The sequence below is a fragment of the Aythya ferina genome (genome assembly GCF_964211825.1).
Source record: "Aythya ferina genome assembly, chromosome: 1".
Classification (NCBI taxonomy): Eukaryota; Metazoa; Chordata; class Aves; order Anseriformes; family Anatidae; genus Aythya; species Aythya ferina.
In genome coordinates this window covers 171866743-171887015 of record NC_140296.1, presented here as the reverse complement: position 1 = coordinate 171887015, position 20273 = coordinate 171866743, and the positions used below count along the sequence as shown (strand labels likewise).

Below are 20273 nucleotides of genomic sequence, written 5' to 3'. Positions count from 1 at the left end.
CTCACAGCCTATTCCTTTAAATGAAAGGCAGAAAACTTTGCACCAATCATACCCAAGATATGCATGACTCAAACTCCACCTAAATGACAGAAAATAATATAAATTGGCTTAAGTGGAAGGGGATGTCAGGGAAGATACCATCACGAAGGATACCTTCTGACTTCTTGGATCAGTCGACGGGCTGTGCCTCTCTTCCCCCGCACTGGAACACCTCTGGGTAAGATTTGGACACTTGGTCACACCGAGTGCCTCCCTGGGAAACTTAGAAATCTTTATAAGGTCTTTGTGCTTTTTAATGTGTTAATAGCCAGCCTGTGTTACTCATACTTCTGGCATTTGAGTGTGCTTTGCAGACAGTGAATTTTTATCACCGGCAAGCCAAAGAACCTGTGTACCTGTTGCTGTAATAAACTGCACTAGATCGCATTGTGACAGCTGTAGCTGTGACAGTTCTCATTGAACACGACCAAACTCTGAAAGTGGTGGTTCGTGGAACGTGACTCAAGTGAGGGTGTGCTGCATTACTTGTGAGTCCGTCATCAGGGTAACTCGATACTCTGAACGCGGCCGGACTTGTAAGGACTAACTGGTCACCCCTTTAACGCAACAGAAAAATTGGCGTAATCAGAAGGATTGCCATGGATAAACTGCTGCAAAAATATGAATGTGCTCCTTCCCAGATTGCGAGGGAATGGGCTCAAAATTTTTGGAAAGGAGGAGAGAAATTGGTAGAAAGCATTAAGCAGTGTCAGGCTGCACAAAAGATCGGAGTGGGAAAATGTAAAGGTGTAGTTTGTGAGGTGTTAGGAGCCGGTTTGTCTTCTGCTCAGCAAGGAGCTAAGGAAACTCCTGCTCCCAAACTAATTTCTGATGTGGAATACATGGCTTTGAAATCAGAAAATGAGGCATTAAAGTCATCATTGGCCTCTGAAAGGGAGATGGGAAAAACATTAGGAATTAGTGTGGATAAACTTTTGAATGAGAATAATAAACTTTTGAATGAGAATAATCGTCTTAAACAATTACTGAATAAGTATAATCACCTGTTAAATAAAATAAAGCCTTCTGCTCCAGTTAAGCAGGTTCATAGATTAATGCATAGTGCAGACCCTGAAAGCTGGAATGGTGATTTTTGGTTTGACAGTGATAAGGAGGCCAAAAAGACTGCCAATTTTGAACCTCAATCGATTTCCATGAGACCTTCGGTTAAAACTGAGACCACCATTGATGATGGAGTTGAGATCCGCACTACAGTGCGAACGATCCCATGGTCACCAGCAGAGCTGATAAAAATACAGGAGAAGTTCTCAAGGCGGTCAGGAGAATCAGAAGTCAAGTATGTGTGGCGAGTTTCTCTTGAAGGAGGAGACCAAATTATGTTGAGTGAGGAAGAAGCAAGAGGCTTTTGGGGACCAGGAGTATTTTTAACCACCACACCAGGAGACCATAATTACTCCTTAACTGCACGAGCTGCATACTGGGCGGGGGGTATAGATCCTCAGGAGAGAGGGGAACCCCTGGAAATTAGAGCCACAAGCTATTCTGACCTGGCTGTCGCAGTACAGAAAGCAGCCTGCATTCAGGCAATATATGAAAGAGATGAATTTAGGAAATCCCCAATGTTGGCTCCTATCAACCCAGCCCGATTAACCCCTCTTATCCGTGGACTCCCTGACGGTCTTAAGATGTTTGTATCAAATACCCAGGGTCGCATACAAGCTGCTCGTAGGGATGGTGATCGTGGTCGTAGGCGAAATCCGTACTCCCCCATTCCCACCTGGAGTGAATTTGTACAAGATATAGATAACTATGCACGCCGAATGGGCTGGATTAGTTTGTCCCATACTAAGCCCCCAGATCATTCCTGGCGAGCGCGCCAAACCCACACTCAAAACCCCAAATATCCCAACTTCAAAGAGACATTCAAACATCATAAAGAACGGACTGAGTGGTGGCGTACGGCCATGGCTTTGGGTGTACCCCGACCAATCTTGCGTGGTGTCTCTATGGAGGATCTCCGTATATTAGTCCAATCTCTGGTTAACAAAAATAATCCCAGTGAGGAGAGCTGCCTAACTGGAAAAGTCCCAGCCCACAAGGAAAGCAAACCTCCTGCACCAAGCCCACCTGACAAGGCAGAGTATCAACAACAATACTCCTATCCTCGGGGAAGGGAGCAAGCCACCCTGCTTGGCAGGTATTAGCAATTTAATGGCTCTCTGCTGAATACTCTTACCCTACCATTGCCTTCCCATTGGACCCCAAAATATTGGTAAACATTCTCATTGATACCTGAGCCCAAATGTCAGTAATTACCCATGAGACAGCACAAACCCTGGGCATAACACCTGGTCAATACAGGGTTAAATTCACAGGAATCGACGATGTGGAAAAACAATGCCCCACTACAAAAATTTCATTCTGGCTGCCAGAAGAACAAAAATTAACCAGGGCAGAAGTGTTAGTCAGTGCTGCATATACTTATATAGATTGTTCAGGAAAAGTACACCAGATCTGCACCTGGTGGATTTCACCCTCTTTCTAACCCTGCCGGTTGAATACAACCGAGCACGTTTTCTTTCCTTTTGTGTTCACAGGAATCCCGAGTGAACTGCATGTGTACAGCTGGAGAATGACAAATCAGCAGTTTGGATTGATAATGCTATGCTTTACCCTGACATTAATGCAATCCCCTTTGGTTCATAGCCAAAAAGACCCAGCATGGCCGTGGTCCCAAGCCCATGTTAAATACACTGGATTATGGGAACACTTGCCATCAGGGAAAACTTAAACTTAGCTACTGTGGCTGTGCATGGAGGTGAGGTGTTTCACCGTGACATCTCATAACGACCCTTGGACCATGCATTGTCACGATACAGTGCAAGTGTTGCAACACTGCAACTCTTCAACTTAGCTGGTCTCTAAAAAGGATAGAGCTATAGTTGTGCATTAATATTTCATAAATCAACTCAAAATGTACCACCTTTTTGAGAACTGCATACACTGGCTGGATAGCATGGTTACACGGATGTTCTCTGAAAAAGTCTTGGCGCATGCCACGGGATACAACTGGGTTATTGGGAACAGGATTAGGTATATTAAATAGCATTGATGCTGAGGTCCTAATGAGCTGAATAACTGCTACTACAGACGACCTAAGGAAATTGGAATGCATCCTTATCGGCCTTAGGAGCAAGTCAATGGCTTTTATCAGACATTTTACCCCATTGGGAACAAACTGAAGAAAATGATCATCAATTAATTGTAAATGCCCTTAGGAAAACCCAAGGTAATACTTCCCTTGCCTTGAGCTGCATCCAAGTGCAGTTATGGATACAGTCTGTAGCAGCAGCTATTATTAGAGAGGGAGAAGGAGGAACCTTATCCACTGAAATCTGAAAATTGATTTGGGATAATGCTTCAGAATTTGAAAAGGATTTTCAAGCATGGTGGCAATTAGTCAACTTTACCCATTATGCAGAAAGTGATAAAATATTGCCTTAATAAGCAATGCTACAGTATACAATGTATATCCAATCATTGCATTAGGACTCAGTCATCATGGAACTATACTTTATCCTAAGGAGCATAAAGTATGGGCCCATCAAAAGGGAGGAAAGTGGTAAACAATTGATGTAAATGCATGTATTGTGCAAGAACAAAAAGGCTTCATCTGTGAAAGTGACACGCTTGAAGCCCAAGACATTTGTTCTTGACACTGAACAAAACATTTGTCACTTTGAGATACACTCTAATGAAACCCCTGAAACTACTTGTATATATTGGGATAGGCTGTTTGCATGAGAACCCACTGTGATTCTATAGTCATAGATAATATTACTGTAAGTGCAAGTAACGACTCCAATGTTTGTGTCTGTAACTTTACCAAGATTCTAGGATGTGATTTTAGTTACTCAGCTCCTGTCACCTCTTAACAACTTATTACATCCAATTATGTTCTACTTCATGATCTGCTGTCTACTCCTATTGGAATGAACCTTACACTGGTGAAGAAATTACTGTTACATGAAGCTTTGAAGCAGTTGATGAAATGAGTTCGAGAAAATGGACAAAGGACTCTGATTATTGTCCATCATGATATAGAAGACATACATCGAGTGATGGAAAGAGTAAAGAAAGATGAAAAACACTGCTGCTGGGACACTTTGTTTGGATGGATGACAACTGACACAGGAATCTTCAACAAGATGCTTCACCCTGTTGTAGTTTTGTTAATACTCACTGCATTATGTTTTATGCTAAAAATTACTTTGTATGTTAAACTTTGTATTATCATACCTATGAGATATACATATACTCGATAATCCTCACCACAAGAACATATGTGATACACCCGATATATTCCAAATGTCATGAAGCTTGAGTGACTATAGTCATGGGGTGGATTATGAGGATTAATACGCTAAGGTGACTTGAAAATTAAACCAATATTCATGTTTTAACAGGTACAGCATTGAAGAAGTTTCCAGGGTGCAGTGTAGCTGTGCTAACAAAATGTTCCCTAGGCCTCCAACCTGAGATGTTATCACACCGGGGGAACCTGGTGTGCTGACTCTAAGGAACAGCACGGAGCGCAGAGCGGCGTGGAGACACCGCGGCTGGGCTCTGTGACTAGGTGGGAACCCGATTGTTCTTGTGCACACCAAGACCAGTCAGCTGCACATTGTCTGCCCTGAGCTAATTGCCTGTCCTGTTTCTGACAAAATGCTGCACTCCAGTGAACTTTGCTCATTATAATGCCAAAACATTATCATCCCAAAAGCCACCCGCCTCCAAGGTGCGACCACCCCTCACAGAGCACGCGCTCTGAATTTCTCGCAGCCTATTCCTTTAAATGAAAGGCAGAAAACTTTGCACCAATTGTACCCAAGATATGCATGACTAGAGTCATTCAAGCTCCACCTAAAAGACAGAAAATAATAAAAAATTGACTTAAGAGGGAGGAGGTGTCAGGGAAGATACCATCATGACTTCTGGGGTCAGTCGATGAGCTGAGTCTCTCTTCCCCCCAATTAGGACAACTCTGGGTAAGATTTGAACACTTGGTCACCCCAAATGCCTCCCTGGGAAACTCAGAAATCTCTATAGAGTCTTTGTGCTTTTTCATGTGTTAATAGCCAGCCTGTGTTACTCATACTTCTGGCATTTGAGTGTGCTTTGCAGACAGTGAATTTTTATCACCAGCAAGCCAAAGAACCTGTGTACCTGTTGCTGTAATAAACTGCACTAGATTGCATTGAACCTAGCCATGACAGTTCTCATTGAACGTGACCATACTCTTTAAGTGTTGCTGTGGTGGTTCATGGAACGTGACTCGAGTGAGGGTGTGCCGCATTACGTGTGAGTCCAGCATCGGGGTAGCTTGGACTTATAATAGTTAATTTGTCACCCTTTTAATGCAACAAAAGTGCAAAAAGTTCATGGCTGAATAAACACAATTACTTAAAAGTCTATTTGAAATGCACTTTCAAAAGTCTCAATTATAAACATTATCCTTTTTATTATTATTATTTAAGCTTCTGGCATTGTTGCTCTATGTACAGTGTATCAACTGCGTGTAGTAAAGTTCAAAAGTATCCTCAACCATTTCATCAAGAGTATAGTCACCTATACAAGGGAGCTCCTCTAAGCCTGACTTCTACCAAGAAAAGAAATTCAGCAACCTATTGTGCACACCATTCATTTCGTTATTGAAATGCTGAGAAATGGGAGGATTGTCTTGCAGTACTGGATTACCCACCACAGTAAGCATTATACAGGAAACGTCCTATAGTTGTAGGGGGAAAAAAACAAGTGTACACAGCTCTGAATGCAGCTCCATATCCAGTCCCAGCCACTTGCCTGGTTTGGTGAATTTACCAAAAACATTATATGAATTTTTACCCCTGAGGGCATGTGAGCTGGCACAACTGCCAGACTCTTGGCTCAGAATCACTGAAAGTCCACACAACTGCTGGATGTAAAGTTCTGCATTAAGCCATTTTTAACAGATAACAGGATTACTGACCAAAAAATCTGTTTGCAAAAATAGTTTGCTATTCATGCAAAATGTGAAGTAGTTTGCCAGCAGAAACAAGTGTCCCAAATTGGTAGTATAAAACTAGAAACTGAAACCATTTATTCAGAATGGCAACACTGCCTCCTGGGAGTTGGTGGTCAAGTTGCTTCTGCTCCCATTCCTCTCTTAGGGTTTGGTTCCCTGGCCAAAACCCCTCTCTTATGATGCACCACAGATAATGTTTCCACTGTTTTTATCTTCATACCGTTTGTAAGGTGCAAGTCCTTCACAGACGTGCTGCCATTGGTGATGAGGTGTGTGTACGCATAAAGGCATTATATCTTGTCCTGGTTTCAGCTAGGATTGAGTTAACTTTCCTCCTAGTAGCTGGTAGAGTGCTCTGTTTTGGATTTAGAATGAGAATAATGTTGATATCACACTTATGTTTTAATTGTTGCAGAGCAGTGCTTACACCAAGCCAAGGACTTTTTGGCTTCTCATTCTGTACTGCCAGCAGACAGGCTGAGGGTGCAGCAGGAGCTGGGAGGGGACAGACCCAGAACAGCTGACCCAAATTGGCCAAAGGGCCATCCATCCCATCTGACAGCACGCTGAGCAATTAATATGGGGGGCTGGCTGGGGTGGGGTTCTCGCTGTTTGGGAATAGGCTGGGCATCGGTCAGCAGGTGGTGAGCAATTGCATTGTGCATCACTTGTTTTCTACATATTAGTAGTAGTAGTACTATTATCATTATTATTTTCCTTTCTTTTCTGTCCTAATAAATTGTCTTTATCTCAACCCACAGGCTTCATTTTTTTTTGATTCTCTCCCCCATCCCAGAGAGGGAATGGGGAGGGTGAGCGAACAGCTGTGTGGTGCTTGCCTGCCGGCCGGGTTAAACCACAACATATCTCTAACTCTATTTGAAATAGAAATACCTTTACCTTCCACCTAGAGGATTTGAATTTTGATAGTGCCCCCCACCCCAGACAATTTCTATCAGAAAGCTACAATTAAAAGCTAGTCACTAAAAATAAATTATTGAATCTTCCAAAGCAAGCCCCTGAAGTCTGTATTAGAGCTGTTCAGAAAATAAAGCAGAACACTTAAAGTAATTCATTCTTTACTAACACAACAGTCATTTAGGATTAGCATTTGCAAAGAGGTGTTCACACCAAGCTACACTTTATTCCATTCCTGCTCTGTTCTCTCAGCTCAGTTCTTGTGGCTGCAGTCACCTCACTTCATGTGCAAGTTTTCTAACAGTGTCCCCACAACTCAACACACAGCAAATGGCCATGATGAGAGCAAAGCTACCTCACCACCTGATTCACGAGTAGAGCTAAAGTCTCTGTTGCTGGAAAAGCCTAGTCAGAGTCAGTGCAGCTCTTTGTTTCACTAAGCAGTGTTGTCTTGAACAAGAAAACCTTCAAGGCAGAGAGAAGTTTCCAAGCAGAAATGTCCAGACGCCAAATACCAGGACACAGATGGGAAACTTACTGTCTTCCGCTCACCTGCTCATGCCTTATGCCCCTTGTTCCTCAGTCTCCTGCACACTACTTTGTCATCCCTCACACCAGAGGGAAGAGGAGTGCAAACCTGGAGCTCCTTTACCTCACCATCAACCTTGAAACAGCACTACAGTGAACGTGGTAAATCAGGAACACAGATTTTTGCAGCAGGGATGAAAGACCCTGCTCCAAAGACCACCTCTTGAGCTCTGCTCCAGCCAAACCCCTCATCTTCTCCAGAGGAGGTAAGTTTTCTTCCTCTTACCCACAGCTGTGCCAACCCTGCCACTGTAGCCTCTGGTGTGCACGGGCCAGATGTGATGCTCCAGTACTTACTGGATACTAGACTAGACTTAGTAGTAAAACAAGGTGGCAAAGACCATAAAGTTTTAAACAGATCCAGACAACAGGCCATGACAAAAAGAGAAATTGAAATGTTACCACTTGTTTCCTATAAGCCACTGGAAAGCACGCGTTAGCACAGAAAAGCTCATGTGGGCTCAAGCTGCAGTCTCAAGCTGTCATTGATATGAACATGGCATGGTCTTATCAGCTCTGGTAGTTCCTGTGTACTTCACCTAACTTTAAAACAAGACAGTGTTGCTACCAGCTCAGCTAAGTTCAGACATCCATAATGCACATCTCTAAGACAGTTCCCTAGATTCCCCTTATAACCAGTGGAGGAAAAAAAACACCCTGCACTTTCACACTATCCTCATCTTATTCCAAAGTAGACTTATTTTTTCTTATATTCTGTAGAAATAGCCCAGATAACTGAGAGGTATGTATTATAAAGTTATGGGAGATGACTACCACAACATTTCTCTTATACACACATTCCTTATGAGATGCTCTACTGCCTTAACTTCAACTGGGATCTGCAGGCACTACAGTAACAAATATTAGTCTCCACAAACTTGTATATATTCCTGCAAAGCCTGATTAACTTTTGAACTAGCAAAGAGAATAACCATTAATAACCTATTAGCTATCTAAATAAGAAGGCAGAAATAAACTCATTTTCCCCCCTCCTGAGAATAAAAACAGCTCTGCTTGAAAAAAATTGAATTATCCAAAACCCACACCAATTTACAGAGAATTAAATATACAGTGCAAATAAGGCAGAAACTTGGAGAACAAACAAGAGCTGGCAATCAGGGCGGCCAGATGAGACAAAAGGCACAAGAAGATCCTCACTTTTCTTCCACACTGAGACGCCTTCTGTAGCCACCATGCTATTACCCATTTTGGTGTGCAGATGCAGGGCTGTTCTCCATCTCTCGTTTGGGGAGCTTGAACTTCCTCCTAACACAAAGGTATTATCATTCTTCAACATCTCAGAGACATCCATTTCTGCTAGCTCTGGTGTTATTCTGTCTTTCAGTCATGATACTCCATTCATTCATTCAACTGGACAAAGCCCTCAATTGGGAGTATGGTAAGTCAACACACCCTGATTTTAGATTTTCCTTCGTTCAGATTGAACAGCATTCTAAATGGCTACAAGACACATCAGGAGAAAACAGGTCCTTCACTGCAGTGACCTTACAATTCGTTTCCAGTATGCACTAGGAAATTTAATAAGCTTCAGACTCTACATCTGCTGACCCTGCGCTCAGGCACATGCAACAGTCTCCTGGGTTTTGTAATTGTAAAACTTAATTAAGACATGCAAAGTTTTGGGTCAAGCAATGGATGAGAAATCATGACAGCAAATGCGTATGTACAAATAACTGGAGGTTGGTTATAGTAAAAAGCGGGCAGTTTTAGAAATATATAGCAATCAATTTCAGACATATTTTTCAGGTAAGCTAGATGGTGGTCCTGCATTGTAAACTTGAGCTTTTTTATGCAACTAATTCTAAACAGGCAAACGAATCATGTTGCTATTCAAGATTTGTTCTCAGAAAAAAAAAAAAAAAAAAAAACAATCAAAAAAAACAACCACAATCCACCCTACTACTATTGCACCAAATAAGTGCAGATACAAATGCAATGGAGCAAGACTTGGGTTCAGATAAAATCAGAATTGGGTGAGCAGCTGCCATCCCATCCACAGAGGAAAGCCTCCTAGTGGCACTGATGGTGTGTTCAGCTACATATGGTAGACAAACAGGCTTGTGTCATATAAAACAAGTACTCCTTCCCATCTTTGTGACACAGAGAAAACTACAGCACTATTAATTATGTATCTCCATGGTACGATGACAATTAATAATGCATCACATTAAGTCCTGTCACCTGACCGTCACTATGACAAGACCCTGGCATACGACTCCCATTTCACTCACTGATGGTAACTGAAGAAATCTTTTTTTTTTTTTTTTTCCCCTTTGGACAAGTACTCAGTAAATCACTTCTCTCATCCCTTCTTCCTCCAAAACTTCTATGAAGTGCTTCACTACTCAGGGATGATTTCAGATCATGCATTACAGGGATGTCCCCAGAAGGCACTTACAGAATTCAGCCCCTGGCTTTCTTACTGAACACTTGCTGAGATGATATCACAACATCCACCAGAGTGCCTCAAGCCTGTATTTCTGCATCCTTTTGATACAGAATAGTTGCATCCTCATCATGTTCAACACTGACTCAGATACTCTTTAAAAAATATTTGCTTCCAACGCTAAAAATGTTATGTGAGGGCAAAATACAATATTATACTTCACAGCATAAAAATACAAAAAAATAGAAAAGTAAAAGTATAATAATTATAAAAATAGTATGGTATCATTATCAGTATCTTTTTTTAAATTATTTTTAAATATTTTCAAGTAGCAAAAGATGTACCAAAGAAAAAACATCCTAACAATTGCTAGTGTAAGAGTGCCCTCTAGTAGAGATAACATTCTCCAGAAATGTGCTGCCTGCCTTGGGAAAATATATTACAAATTTCTATTCACAAGCTGTGGTCTAATAACATGGTAAAATAGGTTTTACACAGCTAAATTATGAGTGCTACAGCACCTTCAAAGGTCACGTAGTAAACAAGAAAATCTGTAGATAAGAACACATAAAAACCAGGATGAGTAGCATGGAAGCAGTACTATGCTGTATAGATCAGCTGGTTCTTCATTTACGACACTATGCACTCTTCTGGTCAAAGTATGTAAGAAATAAAAGAAAGTAAAAATATTTTAAATAAAAAGGTTTCTCTCATTAAAGCTGAAAGAAAGTAGCTATTTAAGCCAAAACGGAGATGAAAGGTACAGGATCAAAGTAGGAAATACACTAATAAAGAGAAGAAATTGGAGAAGTCTATGAGCTATTTCTTTCTCATTACGCAGGGCAATGGGATATTTGATAAGGCTAACAATCATTCAGTCTAAAATGAATAAAAAAATCAGCTTTCAAAAATATGTAATCAGTTTATAGACCCTACCATTATGGTGCCATAACAGTATGAAAACCATAATGATAGATAACATCAGGGCTACTGAAGACATCTTTCCTATAATGAAATAAGTTTTATATTCCTGTATTTTGCATGCAATCTAAACATATTAAGTACTTAATGTTTGGAGAAAAATACCTTGTGAGGAAACTGTGCAGTAAAGTATATACAAACCTAGCATGCCTTTTGCTCTCTTGGAAAGAAGCATCTGATACTACTCAAAACTGGAAGTTTTGCAAAAGACTTGCGAAACATCACTGTGAACCTTTATGTTCTGTGCATGCTTCCAAAATATGAAAACAGAGGCAAATTCAGTACAGCTATATCCATCCACACCATGGATTCAGAGGTCCCTGATCTGGTTTCCCACAAGCTAGGCCTGGAACTTTAATGAGGTGTTAGAGCATCCCTACCCAGGTCAGGGTCTGCTCCAGGGTCCTTGTAGTGTGCTATATGCATGACAGCAGTACCTTTGGTGTCAAACAAACCCATCACATGGACCAAATACGTTGTTGCTTATCTTTGTGTGGTTTACATATGTGCCTATGCACTGTAGTCAGACACTTGCTTCATTAAAAGCAATTAATGCATACAAAAATTAAATACACTCATTGCAACCAAGCATTTGCGTAGGTCAATAGCAGAGAGCTGCATGGTCTTTCTAGGACAGAGTTTTTTGTTCTGAACATAGACTATTAAAAATTCTTTTTTGCCTTGCGAGAATGTATGCAAAACTGATTAGTCTCAATAGGTATAGGGCACAATTATTTATCCTAGAGGGTGTAAATATGCACTTGGAAAAAAAATTGTGACAGTCTGAATTCAATGGGGAATGTCAGCACGCAGAAACTAGCACAGATGATTTTAGGAAAGGTTTGAAAGAGGAAAGGACAAGACTATTTGCAAACCCGAGTCTGAAGATTTTGCAGCAATAAGGAAGTATGAAACAGAGCAGGGGGAGCACGAGGTGAGGAGGGACACGGTACAAGAGGAAGTTCTTGATCCTCAGGACCTCAGTGACCCCTGCAGTCATCAGGTGTTCATCAAGCCACGGGGGTTTTGGGAAAGAGACTGAAGCAGACTTGTAATTACTACATGGTTTAAAAACAGATGAACAAGCAAAGAAAGAAAAGATGTTCTTATAGTCCAACAAAAGGCTAATCAGTACTTTGGGAGAAGCTGCGCTCTCCCAAAAGTAGAGAGACAGCATATCCACAATGTCTGACTCCAACATCCAAAATTTAGGGAGCTTGTATGTCTGAATCTAACAGAGTATCAATTGTTGCTGGAGCCTGAGCCCATGCTTAAAGAATGGATGAAATAAGACAGACGAAGAACAGAAGATGATTACCAACAGAGAAGTGCATGATGTACATCACTCTCCACAGAGAGGGCCGCTGTCCATGATCACTGAATTCAGGGTGCCGGAGGACCTTAACCTACCTACACAAACCAAGTTTGTGACAATCAATCCTGTTTCAGTAAGAAGAACCCAAATAAAGTCCAACTCTTCATAAAATGGTGAAACCGTATAAACAATGATTCTCTTATGCTTGCAGTGACCTTCACTGGACAAGATAACCACAAAAATTAAACTCAGTATTTTGCAGCGGTAAATTTCTCAGGATTATGTTTTCATAAATGAATTATAAAGGAAAATCCAAGGAGTACTCTCTTCTGCATATTTAAACTAATATGCAAGAAGCATTTTTCAGTGAAAAAAATATATAAATCAAGTAGTAGAGCTAAGAAAAATTTAGTTACGTGTTCTGTATTTACACAGAGATTATATCATGTAACTGGAAACACATGAAACAGTAAACACTTGGAGTTCTTCTTTCGGTGTCCTATCACCACATCCTTTTATTTTTATTTTGTACTTCTCCACAGAAGTCTGCTTACCGAGTTGTCTTTCAGTTGGAGACCTTCTCCATTTGGCAGCGATGACCTCCGTTTTGTTGAGTTCTTGTTTGGTGTAGAATTTGTGCCTCCAGATTTCTTCTTGACAAAGAGGACTTCACAGCTGGCCTGATCTTCATTGTGTGTGCTCTTCCCTGCATTTATTACCCTAAAGAAGGAAAAAAATCAAAAGAGAAATTAAGGGACATAGTCCAAGTTAGTGAAGCACAGAAGCCTCCAACTGTATCTTATATATGACTCACGAGATAGTATTGCAAATGCCAAGTGAATTACAATACCTGACTTTTGTACACACATACACCCCCCACACACACACATGCATACTTGCTTGTTTCCATACACCTACATTTGGCATAACCAGCATTTCTCACAGAACTACGTGAATAAGAACCAATGGTATCACAAGCATGTTTTACCCTTAGGCATGACACGCTTTTCCTTACAGGGACTACCTGATGGTCATGTCTGATACCATTTATGCCTCCCTGTTGAAACATGAGATCCCCAGTTGCTTTTCCACGGCAACGTCTGCTATGCTGAATAATGAATCTGTTGGCGCAGGGTGTGTATTTGGTCAAGTTCTGAATCTTGCACAAACAAAAGACCTGCTGTAAATCTAAGAGTTGTTGGCACTAAAGGTACAAAAGAGAGAGAGGGAAAAAAAAGGAACTACTGTTGGTCTGTTGAAAGGACAGACTCTGCCTTGTATTCCAACAGGCAAATTGCACCACGGCAACACAGAGATGCATGTGCCCCCTTTGGCACTGCAGCATAACATATAAAAAACAAAACAAAAAATACAGCTCAAACCCACACTCCTCTGTCCCATTTGCAACTTGGAGAGCAGCTGACTTACACCAAGAGCTGCAAGCATGCACAAACGACCACCAAGATCTCAGTACAGCTCTGGGCAGCCAAAGGTATCCCCAGACTTACACCACGGCTGCTGATGTCTACCCAGCTGAAGTCACCAACATTGGTGAGACAATAACCAAGACACCATTTGCTTGAGGCGGCATTTCCAGCACTAGACAAGCACAGTTTCATGTCAGGCACACAGTGTCTTGAAAAACAACTGCTGCCACCCCAGAAAGCACAACAGCTTGAAGGCATATCGTAATCCTGACGGCAAGTTGAAGACATACGTGAATTCTTGATCTCTAGTGTTTTGATTACAGTAAAATTTTACATAACAAAAAACCTTGATAGAAGTTGTTGGAAAGCAGAGAAAACAAAAATTGCAGGCAGGCCTGCAGGGGACTCTGCATCAGCTTGTCTCTTCTTGCGGAAATGTCAGTTCTGTGTCAGTCTCGCTTAAAGATAAAATATTCTTTTGATTTTTTAAGAGCAACATGGTACTGTAACATGCAAATGAGCATTTCTTCCTTCCAATAGAAGAAACATGGTTATACTCTGTAAATGCATCCACTCCAGTTAAGTGCTTGCAGAAAGTTTGCTTGCAGTGCTGAACGTTACACGCTGCAGTCACACAGAAGAGGGATTTTATTTGCAGTTAACACCTGTATGCATAACGCCACCAGTTGTTTGCAAGTATTTCATGTAAATAAACACCAACTGTAGATAAAATCATTTTTGAAAACAAATAAAAAGCATAGATTAAGGAGCCTGTAGTGATGAGGCACCTGTGTGTGGTTTAACCACGCGCATTCTGTAGTCCCTCTCGTTTGAGCAAATGGAGATACTGATCAAAAACACTGAGGCAATAAGCTTCTAGTTTGAAAACCTGACGTATAATCAGAAATAAAAATACAAATACCAAAGAATTGATATCAGCTGACCAACACTTCTTTAGTTTGAAAGGCTATGAGCATGATTAGAGTAGTGCAGTAGCACAGACAGAGCAGTTTTATAATAAACACTCTGTTCAGCTGACTACTTTCCTTACTTATGATGCTGTTTTCAATCTAGAAAAGACAAATTGAGACAAAAGCTACTCCTTACAAAGCCCACGACACTCCTTAGCACTTCTCATTCCTTACGAAAATCACTGAGGTGCTCTGGTCTCTGAGCTTGGCAATGGACTTCAGGACTTTAACAGCAGGAGATGTTCTGATGCTCAATGGTGTGTTAAGTTACACACAATATGGTATCATTTTACAAAGCTCTTACCAAGAAAATTTGTCAAGGCACTGAATGCATGAGAAAACCTACAAGAACAAAGTGACCTGACAAGCCAGCCTGGCAGGCAGCTGCTGTGAGACACACCTGGCAGCTGAATCTGTGAAGCAAACACCTTGCTAGGAGAGGGAATGGCCAAAAGGAACCCAGCAAGACTGAAAACCAAAAGTACATGGGGGTTGGGGTGTCAGTATATTGAGGTGGGAGGATTGGGGCTGTGAAAGCCAAGTTCCTGCTTACTATTCCAGCTTTTCCAATTATTTCAGAAATAAATTACTCATAACGTCAAAACAGTACTTATGGGCACTACAGGCAATGCAGGATCCAGATGCCAGAGGTTCCCCTCTCCTGATACAGGCACTCTTCTGCCCTCACATCCCACCTCACACCCCAGCTTCTGGGAAAGGGCTGCAGGAAGCCCCACGATTTTTAGTCTCAAAGTTTGACCTATGTGTTTGTAATTACTAACCCTGATGCCTAACACAGACACTAGTAACACCTTCTACTCCAACAGCTCTGTGTCACTGCTGTGTTTTGAAATCCTTTTCTCTGTGCAGCTTCTTAAATCCCTTCTGGAGGCACTTCTTTCAGCCAGCTTTCCAGTGCTGTTTTTACTGTTGTCTTTGCTCCTTGCTCTCACAGCTAACTCATCAAGACAAAATCCACATCTAAACTGCTTATACAAATAACAAAGCAGAACTAACAAGTTGTTCATATCTCTAAAGATAACTCTTAATTACACATCTTTTAAAAATTTTAAGGAAAACCTACCACCCCCCTCCATCAATAGAGGAAATGCCCCAACTTCCTAAGCTTTTCGGTTCCCCTTCATATTTCTCTTTCTATCCACCCCTCAAAAATGTTATCCTCCACTAAAGTGAACAAAATGAGATAAAGTATTACCATATCACATTAATAAAAGAAACACCCTTCCAAAAAAAAATCTCCAACCATGCAGTTGTCCTCACTTCCATTATATCATGAATGCAAGTAATAAGAAAATGTCAGAGAGAAAAGGGGGAGAAAAAGATAAAGACCTATAAGTCTCTAGCTTTTACTTGAACACATTTTCAAGGATTTTTTTTTTTCTCTCGCCATAACAGTTCCTCAGGGAACTGTTGAATTAGACCTGTTCATGATCAACAACTCCTTCTGTCTTCTTCCCCATTACCCATTTATCCATTATCCAATCTTTCATGAAGTTCAGCTCAAAAGGCATATCTACTTTGGATCAGAAGCCCCTCTTTTTACAGTATTGGCTATCTCTACGGTGTCAAACACGCATTGTTCAGTAATAAACATGCAATCCTGTGGCTTAGCCCATGGTAAAGTACTGATAACAAAAATACATTCTACTTTGCAAACAGGAGCTTCACGAAACCTGCATGGCAAGGTGGTAGGATTTCATCACATTTGCAGAGATCCCTTGATAGACACTTCAGTACACTACAGACCGATCTGATTTGCTGAAAGCAAATCCCCCAGATATGAGCCAGCTAGTTTGTCTGGCTCACAATTAGCATTCTGCTGGTATCTCACAAGACCCCAAATCCCATCTGACTGAATGGAGATGTAGGTCACGCTGTGCTTCTATTCTTCATTCATTGAGCAGAGCTCAAACTCCCGTTACCAACATCACTGATTACAAAATCCTAAATTTATCTTGAAAGAACAAACCAGGTCAGTCAAACAAACCCTGGACAGCTTCTCTGTAACCAGTTCCTAACAAAAACACAACCAACACATCCTAAGTCTTCTGAAGCATTCTCAATCAGCCCTCTGTTTTTCAAGTTTACATCAATACATTTACTCTGGGGAACACCTTTGGCTGTTTTACTCTTCTCTAAACCACACGTGAGATTGCATGAAGATGTATTTGCTCCAGCAGAAGCTCCAAGGAAGCTTTAGGAAGACTCTTTTACCCTGGTCTAGATCTCAAACTCTTAAAAAACTTAAATAAGTAGTGCACATATATATATATGTATTTTTTTTTTAATTTTTTTTTTGCAAAACTTATGTCTCATATCTTGACAAAAATATCTGGGAAACGCAAACAGTTTAACAGAAATACCGAATGATGCATAGCTACAGCAGTGTTCATAAAAGTGCTTTTTGAAGCTTAAGGACTATGAGAGCTCCAAGACATCTTGCACCAGGGAGCCACCATGCACCAGGAGAAGCACAGGAACTGACTGCACACCTACTCCAGACTGGCCTCAGCTCAGAGATAAAACTCATTACCAGGGCCCTGATCTACCCCTTCAGTCACTGACAAACACTTGCAACCACATGATAAGATCCCAAATCCTACCTGCTTCTCTCCTACCACAGTTCCTCTATGCAGTTACTCGGCTGCATCAAAAGAAGTGAGGCCAGCAGGCCAAGGGAGGTGATTCTCCCTCACTTCTCTACTCATGTGAGACCCCCCCAAGCACTGTGTTCAGCTCTAGAGCCCCAGCACAAGAAGGTCACGGACCTGTTGGTGAGAGTCCTGAGAAGGGCCACAAGGACGTTCAGAGGGCTGAAGAACCTCTCTTATGCAGACAGGCTGAGGGAGTTGGGGTTGTTCAGCCTGAAGAAGGTTCCAGGGAGACCTTACAGTGGCCTGCCAGTACCTAAAGGGGGCCTGCAGGAAAGCCGGGGAAGGACTCTTTGTTGGGGGACGGAGTGACAGGACAAAGTGGGATGGCTTTAAACTAAAAAAGGGGAGATTTAAATTAGATATTCAGAAGAAATTATTTACTATGAGGGTAATGAAGCACTGGAACAGGTTTCCCAGAGCAGCTGTGGGTGCCCCATCCCTGGAGGTGCTCTAGGCCAGGCTGGATGGGGCTTTGGGCAGCCTGGTCTGGTGGGAGGTGTCCCTGCCCAAGGCAGGGGGTTGGAACTGAGTGGTCTTGTCCACTTCTGATAAAGATGCAGAAAGCAAAGCCTTAAATAAAAGACGAGTTGATGTTCTCAAGTTGCTGCTTTCTTATAGAACACTTTTCTCTGTAAACTTAATTTAGAAAAGGCTTCAACTCCACCCCAAAAAAAAACGAAAGTCCCATAAGATGTTAAAAAAATACCTGCATTAAAAAAAAAAAAACTCTGCAAATTAGTTATGTCCTTCAAACTAACCCATGCCTTTCAAAAAATAAAATCTTCCAATCACCAAAACATTTTTTTCTACTAACCACATATTTATTTTCCTTTCCCCAGGACATTCTCTAACTCCATCATTTGTCTAATTAGTAGACACGTAATCCTAACATTCATTAAACCTTACAACCTGGAACATACTCCTGTCTTCTTCATTATCAGTTTTCAGATTACCAACAACTCTAAAGAGTTATTCTGGTCACTGGGGAAGTAAACAAATCTTTTTTCCAGGAATTAATGTATTTATTCAATAACCACAAAAATTAAGCAATGATAACCGAGAGCTTTTGTTGAGGTTATTTCTTTATTTTCTGTAGATCAAAGTGACTCTCTACAATTCCTGCATCTACAAGTTTCTGGAAAAAAAAAATCAATTTGTTAACCCTCAAGCAAATAGAAAAGCTTTTCATATCCTCCTTAAGGCTTATCAAAAAGGAGGTAGACAAACACAAATATATCCATGGGCAGCTCATTGTTTATTTTGATTTTCAGTTTAAGGCTGAGGATTGAGAGTGCAGCAGGTACCCTCAGCACAGAAGTCTGTCCATGGTGCAGCACACCATCCTTCTCGGCTCCAGCAGCTCAGAGGAGCTGCAGCCAGAGCCTCCTTCCAGCTATATATATATATATATATGTTATACTCCAACTGGGGTATACTCGTGTCACCCTGCCACCATCAGTGGGACAACAGCTTGCAGCCAACCTAACCAATAACACAGAAGTAGCCTAGATTGATTAAAAGTGTATCTGTGAACAGCAGACGATATGTTCCTACAATTTTCCTTTATAATTTCAATAGTCATCATTTCACTAGAATGAGGATTAAGGATACCATACAAGTACCCTCTTTCATAAACGTGTTGCTGGCTTTTCTTCCCCACCCTCCATCCCCACCCTTCTCTTTCTTTTTTTTTATTTTTTTCCTTCCCTCTAATGGATTGGCATTGGAGTGGATGCCACAGCCTTTTTCTGTGACATCTCATTTATAGTCTTAGATTTCCAGGTAGGTGGCTGTTTCCCCCCCTTCACCCACACAAGATTTATTTCTGCATTGGGAATTGACTTGAAAGAGATTTCATTCTATCTGCTCAAATTCTCCCACAGATGAAAGGAAGCTTTTGAAAGAGGCTAAACAATTTCATTCATTCATTACTGTAACTGTGATATTGCTCACATTAAAAACAAAATACCCACTAGTATTGTTTACTGTGGGCAGAAACCAAAGCCATCCATGAATAATTTGTCTGAATCCATGGGTTTGCATAAAATCTTCATTTCCTTAAACAGGCTGGAAGTGAATTTTTAGCCAAAAAAGATGAGTCTTTCAATACTTCGGTGTGAAAATGCGTGGCTTTTTTGTGTGTGTGTGTGTCAGCAATCACACCAGCATGCAGAGCCAAACCCGCTTTAGGACTGAGCTACAAGCTATTATACCTGCCAGGCTGATAAGGAATAAATATGGGATTAAAATAGGCGGGGTCCAAAAGTGGAATGCGATTTTAAATTAAAATATATGATAGAAGTCAAAAACAATGCAAAAAAAAAGTTTTCACAAGTTTGGTGTAAATGAACACAAGCTGGAAATGCACACACGGCCCACCACCCACATACACTTTCCAAAAAAATACTGAACCAAGCAACTAGAAGCAACAAGGCAGTTTTAGGTCACAGTAACAGAGCAGGCTCCATGATCACTAAACAGAAAGGGATGAGCAGCAGCTGTGTTAGTAATTAGGATGTAGGAAACTACATGAGTAATGCAATGGTCAGTGAGCCTGCAGCAGATGCTGAGCTGGTCTGGTGGGATGCAAATGTGGTTAAGAGTGATCTCACTTCAGGGCTGAGCAATCTCAGCCATGGCTGGAAATAGAAATGCCCAATTCTCCTTCCTCACTCCTTCTGTACTGGCTATCAGCACTGGATGGTAAGAGGTTGCTAAAGTAAAGATGATCTTGATGCTGTAAAAGCAAACCACCATTTATTTAAAGCACAGTGAAAGTGCTGGGGGAAAACAAACAAACAAAGAAAACTAAGCAAGAGACCTGGAGGATAACAGGACAAACTTCAGGTTGACCAGGGCCCTTCTAACCTGATGCCCACTAACACACTGCCTTCCAGCTTTTTCTTTTTGGAAAAACTATATTTGGA

General features: G+C 41.2%; 1 protein-coding gene across 1 annotated transcript in view; it reads right to left on the bottom strand.

Annotated features, from left to right (window-relative positions):
• Positions 1-20273, bottom strand: part of PPM1H (protein phosphatase, Mg2+/Mn2+ dependent 1H) — a 138398-nt gene that overhangs the window by 62605 nt on the left and 55520 nt on the right. The window contains exon 2 of the mRNA XM_084517001.1: positions 12828-12993. Within this exon, the coding sequence (XP_084373127.1) occupies positions 12828-12993 (166 nt within the window). The remainder of the gene's footprint in view (positions 1-12827; positions 12994-20273) is intronic.